This window comes from Miniopterus natalensis, chromosome X, assembly GCF_054644295.1.
Source record: "Miniopterus natalensis isolate mMinNat1 chromosome X, mMinNat1.hap1, whole genome shotgun sequence".
NCBI classification, from domain to species: domain Eukaryota; kingdom Metazoa; phylum Chordata; class Mammalia; order Chiroptera; family Miniopteridae; genus Miniopterus; species Miniopterus natalensis.
Genome location: NC_142103.1, coordinates 93245319 through 93261463, shown reverse-complemented (window position 1 = coordinate 93261463; position 16145 = coordinate 93245319). Strand labels below are relative to the sequence as shown.

At 42.8% G+C, this 16145-nt stretch overlaps 1 protein-coding gene across 2 annotated transcripts in view; it reads left to right on the top strand.

The window, feature by feature from the left end:
• The window catches only part of PDK3 (pyruvate dehydrogenase kinase 3), a 60236-nt gene that overhangs the window by 27014 nt on the left and 17077 nt on the right, over positions 1–16145 (top strand). For both annotated transcript variants that reach the window (XM_016209297.2, XM_016209296.2), the window contains exons 4-5: positions 2331–2515; positions 4276–4365. In XM_016209297.2, the coding sequence (XP_016064783.2) occupies positions 2331–2515; positions 4276–4365 (275 nt within the window). The remainder of the gene's footprint in view (positions 1–2330; positions 2516–4275; positions 4366–16145) is intronic.

The window sequence follows — 16145 nt, the reverse complement described above, 5'->3', positions numbered from 1 at the left end:
CTCTAGCTTCAAACTTTAGGATATAGATTCGTGGAATTATGTGATCTTAAATTTCTGCTGTGTGGTTCCCGGAGTCCCGTCTCGGTTTCTGGAACAGGTTGTCAGTCCGATGCGATTTATGGACGTGGGCCTGCTTTGGAAACTGCCAGGTGCTGGATCCAGTGTGCATAAGATCATGGTGATAATAGCTCGCACTCAGTGAGATTCGGAAACGCGCCCGGGCTCACGCAGCTGGTTAGGATAGTTGGATTTTAGAGGCCTGGGGCTCATGGTGAAGGAAGGAGTGAAAGTGAGTCATTTTACTCCTGGTAGTGGCCTTTTTCGTTCAGTGAGAGGTTAGATAGCAGTCACGGGCAGGGAACTCATTTAAGTAAGGTGAACGTAGCTTAGAGGACAAGCACATTTATGTAATATTAAAGTTTGGAAGAGCCCAGAAGGCTGGGGGAGTAGTCTGAGAATTGAACCATGAAAGCAAGTCTCCTCCCTTCAGGTAAGTTGAGACATTTCTCTACTATAATGAATTGTTTCACTTGAGTGCTATTTAATTTATAAATATGTTAGAAGGAGCATTATGTAAAGGACAAATTGTCCATCATGAAATTTCTGGTAAATAATTATGACCTCCTAATTTCAGAGTTGATCTTTGCTGTGTGTATGCATTTGTTACAGATGTATTTCATCTCTGGGAAAAATAAGGCTGTTCAGATAAGTAAAAAGAAAGTCACTCCACATTTCCATTGCCAGGGGACAACCACTGTTAACATTTTCCTTCCATCCCTACTTTTAACTAGGCTGCATATATATGTAATATTTTTTACAAAAACAACAGATCTGCACCATCATTCAGTTTCACAATGGTCGGCCTACAGATGAGTCATGGGATTTGAACTCCTATCTTTGGGGTTTAGAATGGTTTGTAGTTTTTTTACAACTACGAACAGTGCTCTGAAGACCAGCTCTTAAATACAGCTGTTGCACTGTTTTAATTTGTTTTTCTTTTATTATTTGTGAAGGTGAAGTTTTTGGCATTTGCATTTCCTCTGGTAAATTTCCCTTTGACACCAGATCCCTTGGCTAGTTTTCCATTAAGGGGCTCATCTCTTTCGTTATTAAGGATAGTAACTCTTGCAAATAGACTCTTCCCAGTTTCCCCCTTTTTTTAAAAAAAAAGTGTTTTTATTGATTTTAGAAAGAGGGGAAGGGAGAGGGGTAGAGATGGAAACATCGGTGAGAGGAAAGACACAGATTGGCTGCCCCCTGCACCCCCCCCCCAGGATCAAACCCGCAGCCCGGGCATGTGCCCTGACCAGGAATCGAACCAGCGACCTCTTGGTTCATGGGTCAGCGCTCAACCACTGAGCCACACCAGCTGGCCCCTTTGTAATTTTTGACAGAATTGCTGCAATTCTACCTCATCGTATAATTTGTTTCTTCGTGTTTTCTGCTTCTAGTTGTTAAGCTTAGAAGAGCCTTCTTTCCTCCAAGGTTAGATACTTACCTGATTTTCTTTTATCTTCTCTGTGACTTTGCCCTTTTGTATTTAAACCTCTTAACCCACTTTTTGGCTTAAGGCTTGAACTTGGGTTGTGACAATTGTTAGCCAGCTATCCCAAGCAGTCTGATTGCTTGCCTACTGACTTTATCGATATGCTCAATTTTTATGCACGCAGACTCACTAACCCTTGGTCCTGGTTCCAAGCTTTTTATTTGGTTCCACTGACTGGTCTTTCTCTTCCACCCTTAATGTATTTTCCCTCTGCATCCCTGCAGTTAGTGCACCATAATACTTGAATAGGTTTGTTTTAACTGCCTTTATTCTATCTACATTTCATCACTATATTTTATTGCTGTGAGAAATATATTTCAAAATTTTCTCTTCAAAAGTTTGACATTATTTATGCATGGAAACTATTACTTTGAGACCCCATAATAAATCCTTGCAAAGTTTTTTTTGGATTGTCCTCCTGTTGTCAGAAGAAATAATAGGCTTTGCAGTTATTTATTCAACAAGTATTTATAGAACCTGCATTATATGTAAACATTTATCCAGAAAGTCAGTGGATTCTTTTAAAAGGTATTTGAGCATTTTTTTCTTTACTGGGATCGTTTACTTATTGTGTCTCTAAAAGAAGAATTTCTGTAGAAAGTTTCGAGCAAAAACTCGGGTAATACTTTAGTTTCCCGTGAGTTCTTCCTTGTAGCCTGTATTGATTATGATGTCTCTGCCTATAAAAATGCCAGAAGGTAAGTAGCCTGAAGACGGAGCTGGGAAGGTTATGCATCAGCCATGAGATATAAGGACTGACCACTTTTGTTTCCCTCCCACACAGCTTTCTACAAGTTCTGGTTAAAGTCCGAAATAGACACAATGATGTGGTTCCTACAATGGCACAAGGAGTGATTGAATACAAGGAGAAGTTTGGGTTCGATCCGTTCATTAGCAGTAACATCCAGTATTTTCTGGACCGCTTCTATACCAACCGCATCTCCTTCCGAATGCTTATTAACCAGCACAGTAAGTTGGGGTTTGGGTCCAGGTTTGAACTGGTAACCAGAATGATTTTTCCCAAATGTTTTCCTGTTATGGATCTGCATTTTTTAAAAACTGACTTATGTTTTTATTTATTTATTATTATTATTATTATTATTATTATTATTATTTAATTCTCAGCCGAGGATATTTTTTCCATTGCTTTTTAGAGTAGAAGGGAGAGAGAGAGAAACATTGATGGGAGAGAGACACATTGATTGGTTGCCTCCTACACGGGCCCCTACTGGGGCCAGGGGTCGAGCCTGCAACCAAGGCCGAATCGAACCCGGGACCCACTGAACCAAACCGGCTAGGGCGGATCTGCATTTTTGTCTGTAGAAATTTCATTCCTAGTTGAGTTTTTTCTAAGTCAATCCTATCTATGAAAAAGCTGTTCATTCATATTCTTTGTTCATAGAAGTCATTGAAAGGCTTTCTGATGCTCCTCTGAGGCGGGGCACTGCCTGCCTTTGAAGCCTCTGCTGTTCCATCCCTGGTGGGGGCGAAGGTCCAGCTTTAATGGCAGCCGCAGCCACCTCCGAACACTTTCATATGTCTCTCAGAGAATGTTCTAGTCTTTATCCAGGATGTTAGGTGGTTTCCCTTTTGGTTTTAAAAACATTGATCCTGGGAATATTGAATTGGCACGTTGACAATATGAGCAATTGATCTTTTAGGTCACAGTGATCAGTGAAATCATGTTAAGCGAATTGCCCAACCATATTCTTGCCTTGAGAGTTTTAGTCCACTCTCCAGGCTGATAAGCAGATAAGAAAAAAAAATAGTAACTAAAATTCTCTCCACAAAAAAATATTTTGGGCTTGTTTTCAGCTTTGTCTCTTTGCCCGATTTCATAATTCTTATGAAAAAGCATCCACACGTCTAGAGCCTAAATCATCCTCTGTGCTGAATCAGAAAGTGGGCAGTGTATCTTTATTTTACTAATTTTATTTATTTAGATAAATGAATGTTGCGTAACTATTAAATGTGGGCTGGACCCCCTGGCAGCTGGACAAGGAGACACCCGATTGGCAGTGTTGCTCTAACATCAACAGACGCAAAGCAGACTCACAGTCCTTGGTTCATCCTAGCTCGATGCCTGTGTTGGTGGCCAGCTGTTTCATGCCTGGGGCACATAAAAAAATAAATGTGGGTTGGGTCTAAATGTATAGCTTTTAAAAATAGAAATGTGTGCTGTATACCTGAAATTAATATAATATTGAATGTCAACTGTAATAGAATAAAATCACATTAGTTACAAGGAAAACATGTAACTCTTCAAAACAATAACCAGAGCATATCATCCCAGTGATATCACAATACAGGTAATTCTTTTATTCAAAAAAGAAGTGTATGACAATTTACAGGAAAAATAAAGGGGAAAAAAGAACCTAAATACTATTTAACTAAACTACTTAAATAACTGCAATTTCTTTCTGACCTAAATATGTGTGTCTGTGTATATGTGTGCATGTTTTTAGGTCATGGACTAAGCTTGTCACTTCTGCTTTTCTTTCACTTAACCAGTTAATGCAACAATTAATAAATAGTAATACAAGAATGAACTGTGTTTCACGTACTCACAACTATAAATCTGCCTCTGTCCCACCCTGTATTCTGTTACTTTAAGCCACTGTGGATGCTAAAATGATTCTTACGGATACAAGAATCCTTTATTTTCCTCTGCTTGGCCATCCCAGCCTGCTTTGTTTATCATCTCTCCCTTCCCTTTTGTGTTTGTTTAGCACTTCTGTTTGGTGGTGACACTAATCCTGCTCATCCTAAACACATCGGAAGTATCGATCCCACCTGCAATGTGGCTGACGTCGTGAAAGGTAAGGAGACCACTGTAATGTTAGCGATTGTAGCTCAGATAGGATTGTGGTGCAATCAAGGCAGCTTGGAGACAGGGCTCTATTGCTAAGTTGTTTGCAGGCCACTCTGGGCCCAAGCTACTTAACCCAAATATGAAATGTTCTTTCCAGGCAGTTCAGGAAAAGATGCATAATTCGTAAAGCTCGAAATAGGAGTTTCTACTTCATGGACTAGGGTTTTACTTGTAGTTCTGTCTTAAACCATAAACATTTGTCAGCTTAAGTAAGATTCTAAAGTTTGATCGCCACCGTTATCTGAAAATATCAGAGGATGCAAATCCTTTTTAGAAAATTTGGCTGAATTCACGTGTTTGTAAAATGTGAGCATCTTTCTGACGTGCACCCAGGCTTTAGAACCTACGTTGCATATGGGTTTCAGGGGGTCGCTGGACATTGAGCTAGACACTGTCCCGGTAGCCTTGGGGTAGAACAGAGCCCTACAGCCCTAAGTCCCTCGTCCCCAGGCAGAGGAATGGCACTTTCCTTGCTGTTCATTTAAGGTAGATGCTGGCTTCAGGAAGCCTTCCTGGTTGCAAGTGATCCACCAGGTTCCTGGGCCTCTTCTTCAGTTGTCTTCAGCAGAACGGTGACTGTGCAGCCTCAGATCCTCAAACTGTCCTTTCCCAAGATTATATCTCCTATTGTGGCCCTCCTCTTCCTCCTCTAAACACACACAAGTTTTCATGACCACAACTCTCCCAGTCTTCGTTAAGGATCTCTGTAGCTCTTACTTTTTCTGAACTGTGTAGCTAAGTCAGTGGGGTGTGTGCAGCTTCTGCTCTGGAGGGACAGAGCACACCTTCAGCAGCCATAGCTAAGGATAGTCTGTGCTATTGTTTACCCTGGGCATTCTTAAACCCAGGGTAAGGGAGGACGACCCAGGCCTAGGGGCCTTTGCTCAGCCTGGAATTGCCAAGCTGATCTGGCCTCTGTTTAATGAGGAAACATTTACGCAAGTTATTTCCGTTATAACATGAATAGGCCCAGCCTCAGCTCCCTAAGAATCCTATAGGTTGCTCTCTCACAAGAGAGCCCTGTGGTCGATCATGACTTCTACAGGCCCCCTGTAGCAGGATTGGCCTTGCCATAGTTGTGCGTTCGTTAGACCCTAGCCCAATGGCTTTTATGAATCAGAAAGCCAGGTTCATAGTTGACTGCCTGTAAAAAAAGGCAAACATTCATAATGCAAAAGGCCATTTTTATACACTGCACGTGTGCCTTTTCTCTTGAACTGCAAGCAATTTGAGGTCAGAGTTTGTGTCTTACAATTGTTTTTTTGTTTGTTAATCCTCACAGGAGGATATTTTTTCCATTGATTTTCAGAGAGAGTGGAAGAGAGGGAGGGAGAGAGAGAGAGAAACATCGATGTGAGACAGACACACATCGATTGGTTGGCTCCCGCATGCCGGGCCTGGGGATGGAAGCTGCAACCCAGGTACGTACATTTGACTGGGCATTGAACCTGCGACCCTTTGGACCCCAGGCCAACGCTCTGATCACTAACTGAGCCACACCAGCCAGGGTTTACACTTGCTTTGTAACTTACATAGAATTTAGTATATGCCATTTATTTATTTACTTATTTATTTATTTATTTATTTATTTATTTATTTATTTATTTATTTTTTAGTATATGCCTTTTAGATGGTCAGTAAGTATTCCTTGGTTTGATAAACTTGAAACTTTTTGAAAATTTACTTCTTTAAAAACAGCTTTATTGTGATATATTTCATACACATACTATACAATTCACCCATTGAAAGTGTACAATTCAGTGGTTTTCAGAATATTCACAGAGTTGTGCAGCCAGTGCCACAATCCACTCTTAGAACATTTTCATGACCTCAAAAAGACACCCTCATACCCATTAGCAGTCACTCCCAACTACCCCTCTCCCCAGCACTAGGCAACCACTCATCTGCTTTCTGTCTCTATGGATTTGCCTGCTCTGGACATTTCATGTGAATGGAATCATACAGTATGTGGTCTTTTGTGTCTGGCTTCTTTCATTTAGCATAGTGTTTTCAAGGGTCATCCAGGTTGTTGCAGGCATTAGTACTTCATTCTTTGTTATAGCTGAATAATATTCCATTGAATGGATAGACCACATTTTGTTCGTTCATCGGCTGACGGACAGTTGGGTTAGCTGGGTGACTTTGGACATGTTATGTGACCTCTTTGGGCCTCAGTTTCTTCATCTATAAAATGGTTCTACTGGTAATTCACCTGTATCATAGGGTTAAGTGAGTTACTATATGTAGAGCTCCTTAAGCACCCAGTCAGGGCTATAGACAGGTTTACTAGCAGTGATCCTTGGCTATCACACAAGTCGTGGGGCTTCTCATTTATACCACTGATTATATAACAGGTTGGTGCCTTTACTTTTGTTTCTGGCATAGAGTATAAAATATTTTTAGAACTCATTTAGGACATTTATGAGGCAACTGGATATTTGACATTCAAGAAATATTGTTAATTTTTTAGGTGCGATATTGGCATTGTGGTTGTGATTTTTTAAAGGAGTAGTCCTAGCTTTGTGAGAGGTATTTTGAAATATTACTCATGATATAAAATGACATGTGAGATTTACTTTAAATTATACAGAGGGAGGGCAGTGGAAAAGATTTGGCACATGTTGAAAACCGTTGAAGCTAGTCATGGGTACATGAGGATTTTTTATTCTGTGCTGTCCTTTTTTTAAAATAATTTTTATTGATTATAAAAATTTTTATTGAGAGAAACATCAAGGATGAGAGTCATTGACCGGCTGCCTCCTGCACGCCCCCTGCTGGGGATCGAGCCCGCAACCCGGGCATGTGCTCCGACCGGGAATCGAACCATCTCCTGCATCCTAGGTCGATGCTCGGCCGCTGAGCCACGGCGACCAGGCTGCGCTCTGTCCTTTTGCATGTGTTTGCAACTCTTAATAATAAAATTATAAAAATGTACTCATTTTTATCACCTTACTGTTTCTTCACAAATAAAGCCTTTCATTAATTTTTAGAGCGATTTTAACCGTGACTCGTACAGCGAGGCCAGCGACAGGGAGCTCTAGGCAGTGTTAGCCCTCCCGCAGAGCAGAGGCGCGGGAGAGGGCCGGGGGAGCCTGCGCCCACCTGCCCCTGAGGACGGAAAGAAGCTCGTTTTGCAGCGCTTGCTGCCTGTAGCGCTCTTACTGGACTTCCTGCCTGGCCTTGACATGAGCTGCACTTCTGTTGGCCTCTCCGCCTGGGGTGTAAAGTTAGAAGCGCCTGGAATTGCTCCTGCCCATGTTTGCGTCACTCCTCTTAGGGACAGAAATGCTGTACCAGGAGCTAGCTGCAGATCATGTGCAGAGCATTCGGTCAGTGACTGAAAGACAGAAACTGGAAGTGTGCGGTGCGTCTGCAGCCTGCCTCGCAGCTTCCCGCGTCCTTTGTCCGCCGGAGCCGTGATTTTGACCGTGGGCCAGGCCCCCTCGGCCCCCTTCCTGGGCTCACTCGCAGCCTGATCTCCACCCTTCCTCCTGCCCCTTTGGAGTTCTCACCCAGCGAGACCACTGGTGTTCAGTGAACAGAGTGTACTCTGTCCTCTCACTTAGTCATTTCTACCACTCATTTGGCGTAACTTGAAGTCTGGCTTCCTGGTGAGACTGTGTGCATGAGAAGTCACCCCCAGGTCCCTCTGCCACTCGGAATGCCACTTCCCCCAACACATGCGCCTACATGCACATTCCTACCCCCCACTCCCAGAGGAAGGAGGAAGGGCTGGCATGTCCCCTGCTCCCCACTGCATCTTCCAAACCATGTTTTTCATTTCTTAACATCTTCCTCCGTTAAGGTAAACAACAGTGGAGGGTGGTTTCAGATCCTGAAACGGCATAAACACCTCACGCAGCATCCACACAATCAGCTCCTCTGCCGCCCTTCGTTCCCTTCTTAAATCACACCTACTGATTCCCGCAGCACGCTCAGCACGCTCGGTTTGTATATATTTTCTAGGCTGCTGTTGTGTCCCATCTGGTGAGGTGTATGGTTACTACGGGTCACTTATTTGTCCTCAGACCATTGCTATAAGTTACACCACCTGTCGTGACTACATAATTTATTAAAATGTGGTACAAACTGAAGAAATATGAGTATAAAAGAGAGCCTTACTTTCATTAAAATCAAGTTGAATGCTTTGGAAAGACTTGATAAAGAAGTCTCTTGCCCTAGGTGGTTCGGCTCAGGGGTTAGAGCTTCGGCCCTTGGACTGAAGGATCTCGGATTGGATTCCGGTCAAGGGCATGCACCTCGGTTGCAGGCTCGATCCCTGGCCAGGTCGGAGTGCATGTGGGAGGCAACCAATCGATGCGTCTCTCACATGGATGTTTCTTTCTCTCCCCCCCCCCTCCACTCTCTCTAAAAAAATCAATGGAAAAAATATCCTTGGGTGAAGATTAAAAAAAAGAGAAGAGCCTCTTAAAAATGTAATGAAATGACTGTGAACAAGATAGCTATGGGGTTACAGGGCAGCACTGAGTAAAAATCTTAGAAGGAGTCTGCACCCAGATTGCTACACAGTTATCTTTAAGTTCATTACACTTTAAAGAAATAGGAATTGGGATATTCATAGGTGTATGTGGTATTATTTATCTAAGACAGATGGCCTGGAACCCCAAACCCACCCATATTCAAAGAAGAGGCTTTGGCTTAATATGAAAAGATTGCCTGAGAAATAAATGGTGTATTTGCATGTGCATTTTAAGTCATGTTTATGATAGGAGTCATATTTCATGCTTTCCCCACTTTATCTAATATGTTTTTTCTAACCCTCACCCAAGGATATTTTTTTCCATTTCATTTTACAGAGAGTGGAATAGAGAGACGGGGGGGGGGGAAGATTGATGTGAGAGAGACACATGGACTGGTTGCTTCCCGCACACACCCCGACCAGGGCTGGGGATGGAGCCTGCAACCCAGGAGCTTGCCCTTGGCCGGAATTGAACCTGGGACCCTTCTGTCCACGGGCCGACGCTCTAACCGTGGAGCAAGACTGGCTAGGGCTTTACCCAACATTTTTGTCAATCATCCAACTCCTGTTCCCAGTTGGGTCAATGAAGGGGACTAATCCCATGTTAAAAAATAACAGAAAAGTGCTCATTGAAGAAAAGAGAAAATGTGGGAAAAGAGAGAAGAGAATAAAAATGACCTGTTTTCATAACCCGGTGAGAACATTGCTTTATACATTTGAATTCCTAGCAGATTTACAGATCAGTATAAAACTGTGAGTAATCTTCATCTCTCCGAAATCCATAGTCTTTGTGTATGTCCCCATGTCCAGCACTCACGCCCATCACACACGACCTTCCTGAGTGAATTCAGTACCTCACGGTAGTAGCTTCTATTCTGCCGTCAGTATTGTTGGAGTCCTTCCTATGTCTGATCTGCTATACACATAATCTCTAGATTCAAATGATTTTTTTTCCAGCCAGGTATATATAATCTTTATTTTTCAATGGGGCCTTAAGTGAGTTACCTTTCCTGCCATGGCAAAATGGGCTGGGCCCCCTAGCAAGAAACCTGAAGGTCTCTCTCCTCCCTGTAGACTAAAGCAAATTTTAACAGTCAGCTTTCTGTCTCATTCCCCATGGGCCCTACTCTTAATTTTGTGAGCGTCCGAATACCCGAGCAGATGCTCTTTCTGGCTCAAAATAAGACTGTCAGAGGACAAACAAGGCAGAGAGCACCAGTGGTCAAAAGTCTAGAAAGTTCCTCCATTTCTTTTAGCAAAAAGGTACTGGAGTCGCCACCCCAAAAGGCCCTGGAGCAACACTCAGAAGGTCCCAGAAGGCCCAGGCCGCTCCAGCTCTTCTCTCCTGCACACGCCGTCAGGGAGAGGAAGAAACGCGCCTCAGTTTCCTTGGCTTCTTAGTCAAGTCCTAACCGCTCCCTTCCCCTTTTTAGAGTAGCTGGTATTTTTCACTAGCTTTTAACCTTCTCCCTATATGCTCTGAGATTTCTTTTAATCTTTTAACTTGGCATCTCTATCTCTAATACTCTTCCCTTTTGTTTTAGGAAGCTTAGTATAGAGGGAATTGGGCTTCTGAGTTGTTGTTTTTAAATGTTTTTATTGATTTCAGAAAGAGGAAAGGAGAGGGAGAGAGAGATAGAAACATCAATGATGAGAGAGTCACTGATCGGCTGCCTCCTGCACGCCCCGGACTGGGGATCTGCCCACAACCTGGGCATGTGCCCTGACTGGGAATCGAACCCCGATTTCCTGGTTCCTGAGTTGATGCTCAACCACTGAGCCACGCTGGCTGGGCGGGCTTCTGGGCTTTAATGACAGCTCTACTATTGATCTTCTCATTAGTGAAGATCCTGCATGGTTTAAGGTAGGCAGATGTCCAGCCCAGATGACCGCGTGTGGTGCGCACATGCGTGCTTGCCTCTGCGTGCACATGTGTGTTTTGCTGCCTTAGGAAGCCTTAATGAACTAACTGATTCCATGCTCAGGTCTCTTGAGACAGACTATAGAAAAGTTTTATGGAGAAGGGTAGGGACAATATTTTTATTTTTGACTAGCCAGTTGTATAAATGTGTAAAAGTGGGGTGCATTGTGCACAGCGTTAATTGAATGCGCAGAACACTGAAGCGTGCCTCCTCGCCGCTGATTTAGCACGTTAATATCTACCTTTACACATCTGCAAATTATAGACTCATGGTGGTGAATGCTGGAATTAGTGTTGTAAAGCAGCTTCTATTATCCTCTGGGAGGTGCCTTCCATTGTGACCCTTTGCCTCCTTTCTTTGTAAGAAACCAGGAAACAAAATGGAAAATCCTGTGGTAAGATAATTTTAAAGGTACAAACTTAAATAGTTGGTGCAAAAGTCACCCCTCGCAGCGGCGGTAGCTTGCCCGCGTCGTTCTATACGCTATTATGCTTAGCATAATGGCATCCAAATGGTATCCTGGCAGTGTGTCATTATTTTGGCTCAGAAATAATGCCTCGTGCCCTCACGTAGGGCTCTTCAGGTTGCCAGTAAGAGACCCACTCATGCCGGCTCAGGAAACAGACCGACTGAAAGGACCTGGAAGGTCCCGTGGTAGTCCAAGGGCGGGAAGCACTGCACAGTTGGAGCCATAGAAATTGGAACTGGGAAGCAGGAAACGGCTGTGTTCTGTGTAGCCTTGCAGCTGGCTTGTCAAGCCCTGGCCGCTCTGCCTCTCTCCTGCCTGTAGGCTGCGGGCTTTTTAGGCCACGCTGGCCACGGCAGGCCTCCCCGATGACGACCGTCGGGGCATCTTTGTCTGCTGCCCTGCCCGAGTCTCCGTCCTACATTCTCCAAAGACGAATTGCATTGGCTCAGCCTATGTTTCTGCCCAAGACTACAGGTTGCCCTTACGTTACATGCTCTGCCCCCCACTCCTCCAGTAGGCTGTGGTTTGGAGGGCGAGAGAGGGCCCAGTACTTAAAAAATACCTGGTGGACCCGGCCGGCGTGGCTCAGCGGTTGAGCATCGACCTAGGATCCAGGAGATCGCAGCTCAATTCCTGGTCAGGGCACAGGCCCGGGTTGCGGGCTCGATCCCCGGTCGGGGGCGTACAGGAGGCAGCCGATCAGTGACTCTCTCATCATTGATGTTTCTCTCTCTCTCCCTCTCCCTTCCTCTCTCTGAAATCAATAAAGATATTTAAAAAAACGAAAAACACCTGGTGGGTCCTACTCGGGATGCACTTTGGGTGGAAGGGTGCTGATAGACATACCTCATTAGAATTGCTTTGTAACTTACAAGCGTTTCTAAAAAGCACATCTGTGACTTTGCAATGCTTTGTGGCCATTTACGTCACCTTATCCTGGCAGTGGCTTCTTAAACTTGAGCTTTACGGTTTCCTATATCCTCTTAGACCCAAGTTAGGGACCTTGGCACCTTCATGATTGTTTTTTCAGCACTCACTCCAATTCACCCTTGCCTAGCCTTTTATAAGGTATTTGTAAACAAACGATTATGTGTATTCATGATAGAGGCCCATATTTGATAGCAGACTTCTGTGGTGGATTTTCAATAGGAAAGTCTTCTAATAAAATATTAATAAAATAACCTCCATAATGTATTAAATTTTCCTGTGTGCTTTTTCTTTTTCTTTCTTTTTTCAAAATATCTTTATTGATTTCAGAGCGTGCAAGAGAGAGGGAGAGAGAGACAGAAACATCAATGATGAGAGAGAGTCATTGATTGGCTGGGGATCTAGCCTGCAACCCGGGCATGTGCCCTGACCGGAAATCGGACCTCAATCTGCTGGATCCTAGGTCGATGCTCTCACTGAGCCACGCCCGGCCAGGCCTGTGTGCTTTTCCTTAAACTAATTCCTGGCTAGGTCTGATCTATTGGGCTAGTTGCTCAGTGAACCTTCACCCTACTCTTTATGACTTGGCCTATTAAATAAATAATTAGTCTTGCATGTTTACAGATTGAGTATTCTAGCCTGGGGAAGTGCGTATGTGCCACACCCACAGTTTTGTTAGTTACTTTATGATCAATATCTTATTGCCCTTGAAAACGGATCCTTAAAACAATGAATGGCATTTATGTTTAGTGGCAGTAGTAAGCATTTCTTCATACTTCCTTTTAAAGATCGGTGGTAAATACTGGCTCAGATATATTGCAAATAAAAGTAATTTGGTAAATTATCATATTTTAAAATGTTGGTTTCTAATAAAAAATAGAAGTATTGTTTGAATGTTTTTTTAAATTAATTTTTAGAAAGAAAGGAAGGGAGAGGGATAGAGAGAGAGAGAAACATCAATGAGAGAAGCATCATCGATCAGCTGCCTTCTGCTCCTGGGCATGTGCCCTGACTGGGAATCGAACCATGACCTCTTGGTTCCTAGGTCGACGCTCAACCACTGAGCCACACAGGCCAGGCAAAAATTCTTATTTGAAAGCTTGTTACAAGTAGAACTTACATTTTACTCTAGAATAAAAGAAATGAAATTATAAGCCAGTAGTTGAATTTTGGTTATGCTGGTGATGTTTTAAAGCTTTTTCCATTTTTATGTTAGTTCACTGAAACAAGTGAAATAGAAATTTGAGTTTATATGTGCTGTTATACACCCCAATACCCCATGGTCATTCATGTCCCGAGAGAGGCAGTGACAGAATTAGCATGGCCCAGCCTTGACTTAGCTGGTAAGTGGTCCCCAAATCTAGCTTCTCTTCAGGATTACTTGCTGAGTTTTTTAAAATGTAGATTCCCAGGCCTCAACACAGATCTATTGCATCAGAATCTCCAGGGGTTCATTTTATAATCTGTTTTTTAAAAAAAACTTGGTAGCGAATTCCACATGCATGCAGGTTTGAGAACCACACAAGGTCTCTAGGTCCCAGTGTGACAAAAAAGAACCTCTCTCACCCTGGCGTGATGGCTCCGCTGGTCTGATAATCGTCTCAGACACCAAAAGGCTGTGGGTTCGATTGCCAGTGAGGGCACCTACCTACGTTGCAGATTTGACCCCTGGGTAGGTCACATACAAGAGGCAACTGATCAATGTTTCTCACATCGATCTCTCTCTCTCTCTTTCTCCCCCCAACTTCCTCTCTCTCAGAATTTTTAAAAAATCTCCTCAGGTGAGGATTAAAAAAAAAAGAAATCTCTTCTCAGTATAATCAATTGCACCTTGAGAACTTTCTCATGGACAAGAGGATTGTTCCATTTATCAAATGCTTGCTAGGTGTGTATTGTGTCTAAGGCATTATGGCGTGCTGTGGGAATTTAAAAATATGCATATGAATATAGATTTTACTATTACTGCCCCCAAATAGTTGACTGACTGATGTATGTGAGTTTCATTGTGGTGTCAAGTTTTTCAAGGATCATAATGCAATTTTTAATTACAGCATTGATACACCATAATTTGTCATGATGCTTTAAAAATTCTTACTCACATGTGGTTTTAGGAACCACACTAAGTCTTCGAGTCCTAAGTTGGCTGCTTCTATCTGGGCTCTACCATCTCTTCCACATGTTGCATTTGCATGATATTTTTTCTTTTTTTTTCTTTTTTAATATGTTTTTATTGATTTCAGAGAGGGGAAGGGAGAGGGAGAGAGAGAGAAACATCAATGATGAGAGTCATTGATCGGCTGCCTCCTGCACGCCCCCGACTGGGGATCCAGCCCGCAACCCGGGCCTGTGCCCTGACCGGGAATCGAACTGTGACCTCCTGGTTCATAGGTTGACACTCAACTGCTGAGCCACATCGCTGGGCATACTTTTTTCTTAATAATGCCATTATAATCTCATGCCACTGGGCAAGCAAATGCCAGGAGGAGCTAGCACATTTAGTGGGCTCTTTTCCTGTTATAGTGAATGGAAGAGTGGTGTCAAAAACACCTTTAAATGTGTTCTATAGTTGGAGGAGCTGTTTTGTAGAGGTGTGTTGGCTTCATGTATGGGTACCGAAGCATCATTTTTGGACTTCAGTATTTGTTGGTTTAAGTAATGTAGCCCTGGAGGTTCTTGGTCAGCTTTGTGCTATCATGTCACTAGGTGGAGATGTAGCATTGTTTGCTGGTGTAGCCAAAGCAGAAAGAGTGCATCTTGATTTCTTTTTACAAAAGTACTTTGCAGATATTTGATGAGGTTTATTATACCCTAGGAAAAAACCTGCAAATGTAATATAATTCTACATTTTAATTTTTTTAGGGTTTCAATTAAGCCCTCCTTTAATGTCTATTTTCACACTGACCAATTCTTTTTTTTCTCTCCTCTTTCTAACGTTTCCTCATGATTTCATCTTGTCAGTTATTCTAATGTCTCTGTCTGTGGTTCTTTATAGTGGTTTAATTCTAAAAGTTTAATAAAGTAATCAGAATTTTTATTCTGAGGTCAAATATTATATAAAATTTTTATTTGGTAGCAATGAGGTCAGTGGACCAAAATGTACAGTCTGAACACACCTGAATCTTATCTTTGTATTATTTTAGGTTGATACATCAAATTTTAACATATTTAAATTCTATAGAGCTTATTTCCCCCCCTTTCTTCCTTTCCTTCCTTCCCTCTTTCATCTTTTTGTTTGTTTGTTTTATTTTTTAAATATGTTTTTGTTTATTTCAGAGAGAGGAAGGGAGAGAGAGAGAGAAACATCAATGATGAGAGTCATTGACTGGCCGCCTCCTGCACACCTCTGACTGGGGATCGAGCCCGCAACCCGGGCCTGTGCCCTGACCGGGAATCGAACCGTGGCCTCCTGGTTCATAGGTCAACGCTCAACCACTGAGCCACGCCGGCCAGGCTTACCTCTTGAATCTTAAACAAGCATCTGCACAGTATTGATGTAGGTGATGTCAGAGAAGTATGTGCCTGTCTCCAAAGAGCTGATACCCAGTTGAGAACGTTGCAAACATGCCATGAATTGTTTTAAAGTAATTTGAATATCTGACCTTTAGAAATTGTAAAGGTGAAGCTTTAAAAAAAAAAACACCCCATAACTTCTCACTTTGGAAAACAATCTGGCTGTTCCGCGAACGTTTAAACATAGAGCTACCATATGATCAAGCAGTTTTCCTCTGATAGGTATCTACCCAAGAGAAATGCAAACGTGTGTTCACAAAACACTTGGACGTGAATGTTCGTTGCGGGTTATTCCGAATAGCCCAAAGTGGAAACAATCCAAGTGTCTGCCCATCAAGATGTGGTATATTTGTACAATGTAATATTATTCAGCAATAAAAAGGAATAAAATTCTGACAGGTTACAACATGGATGATCTT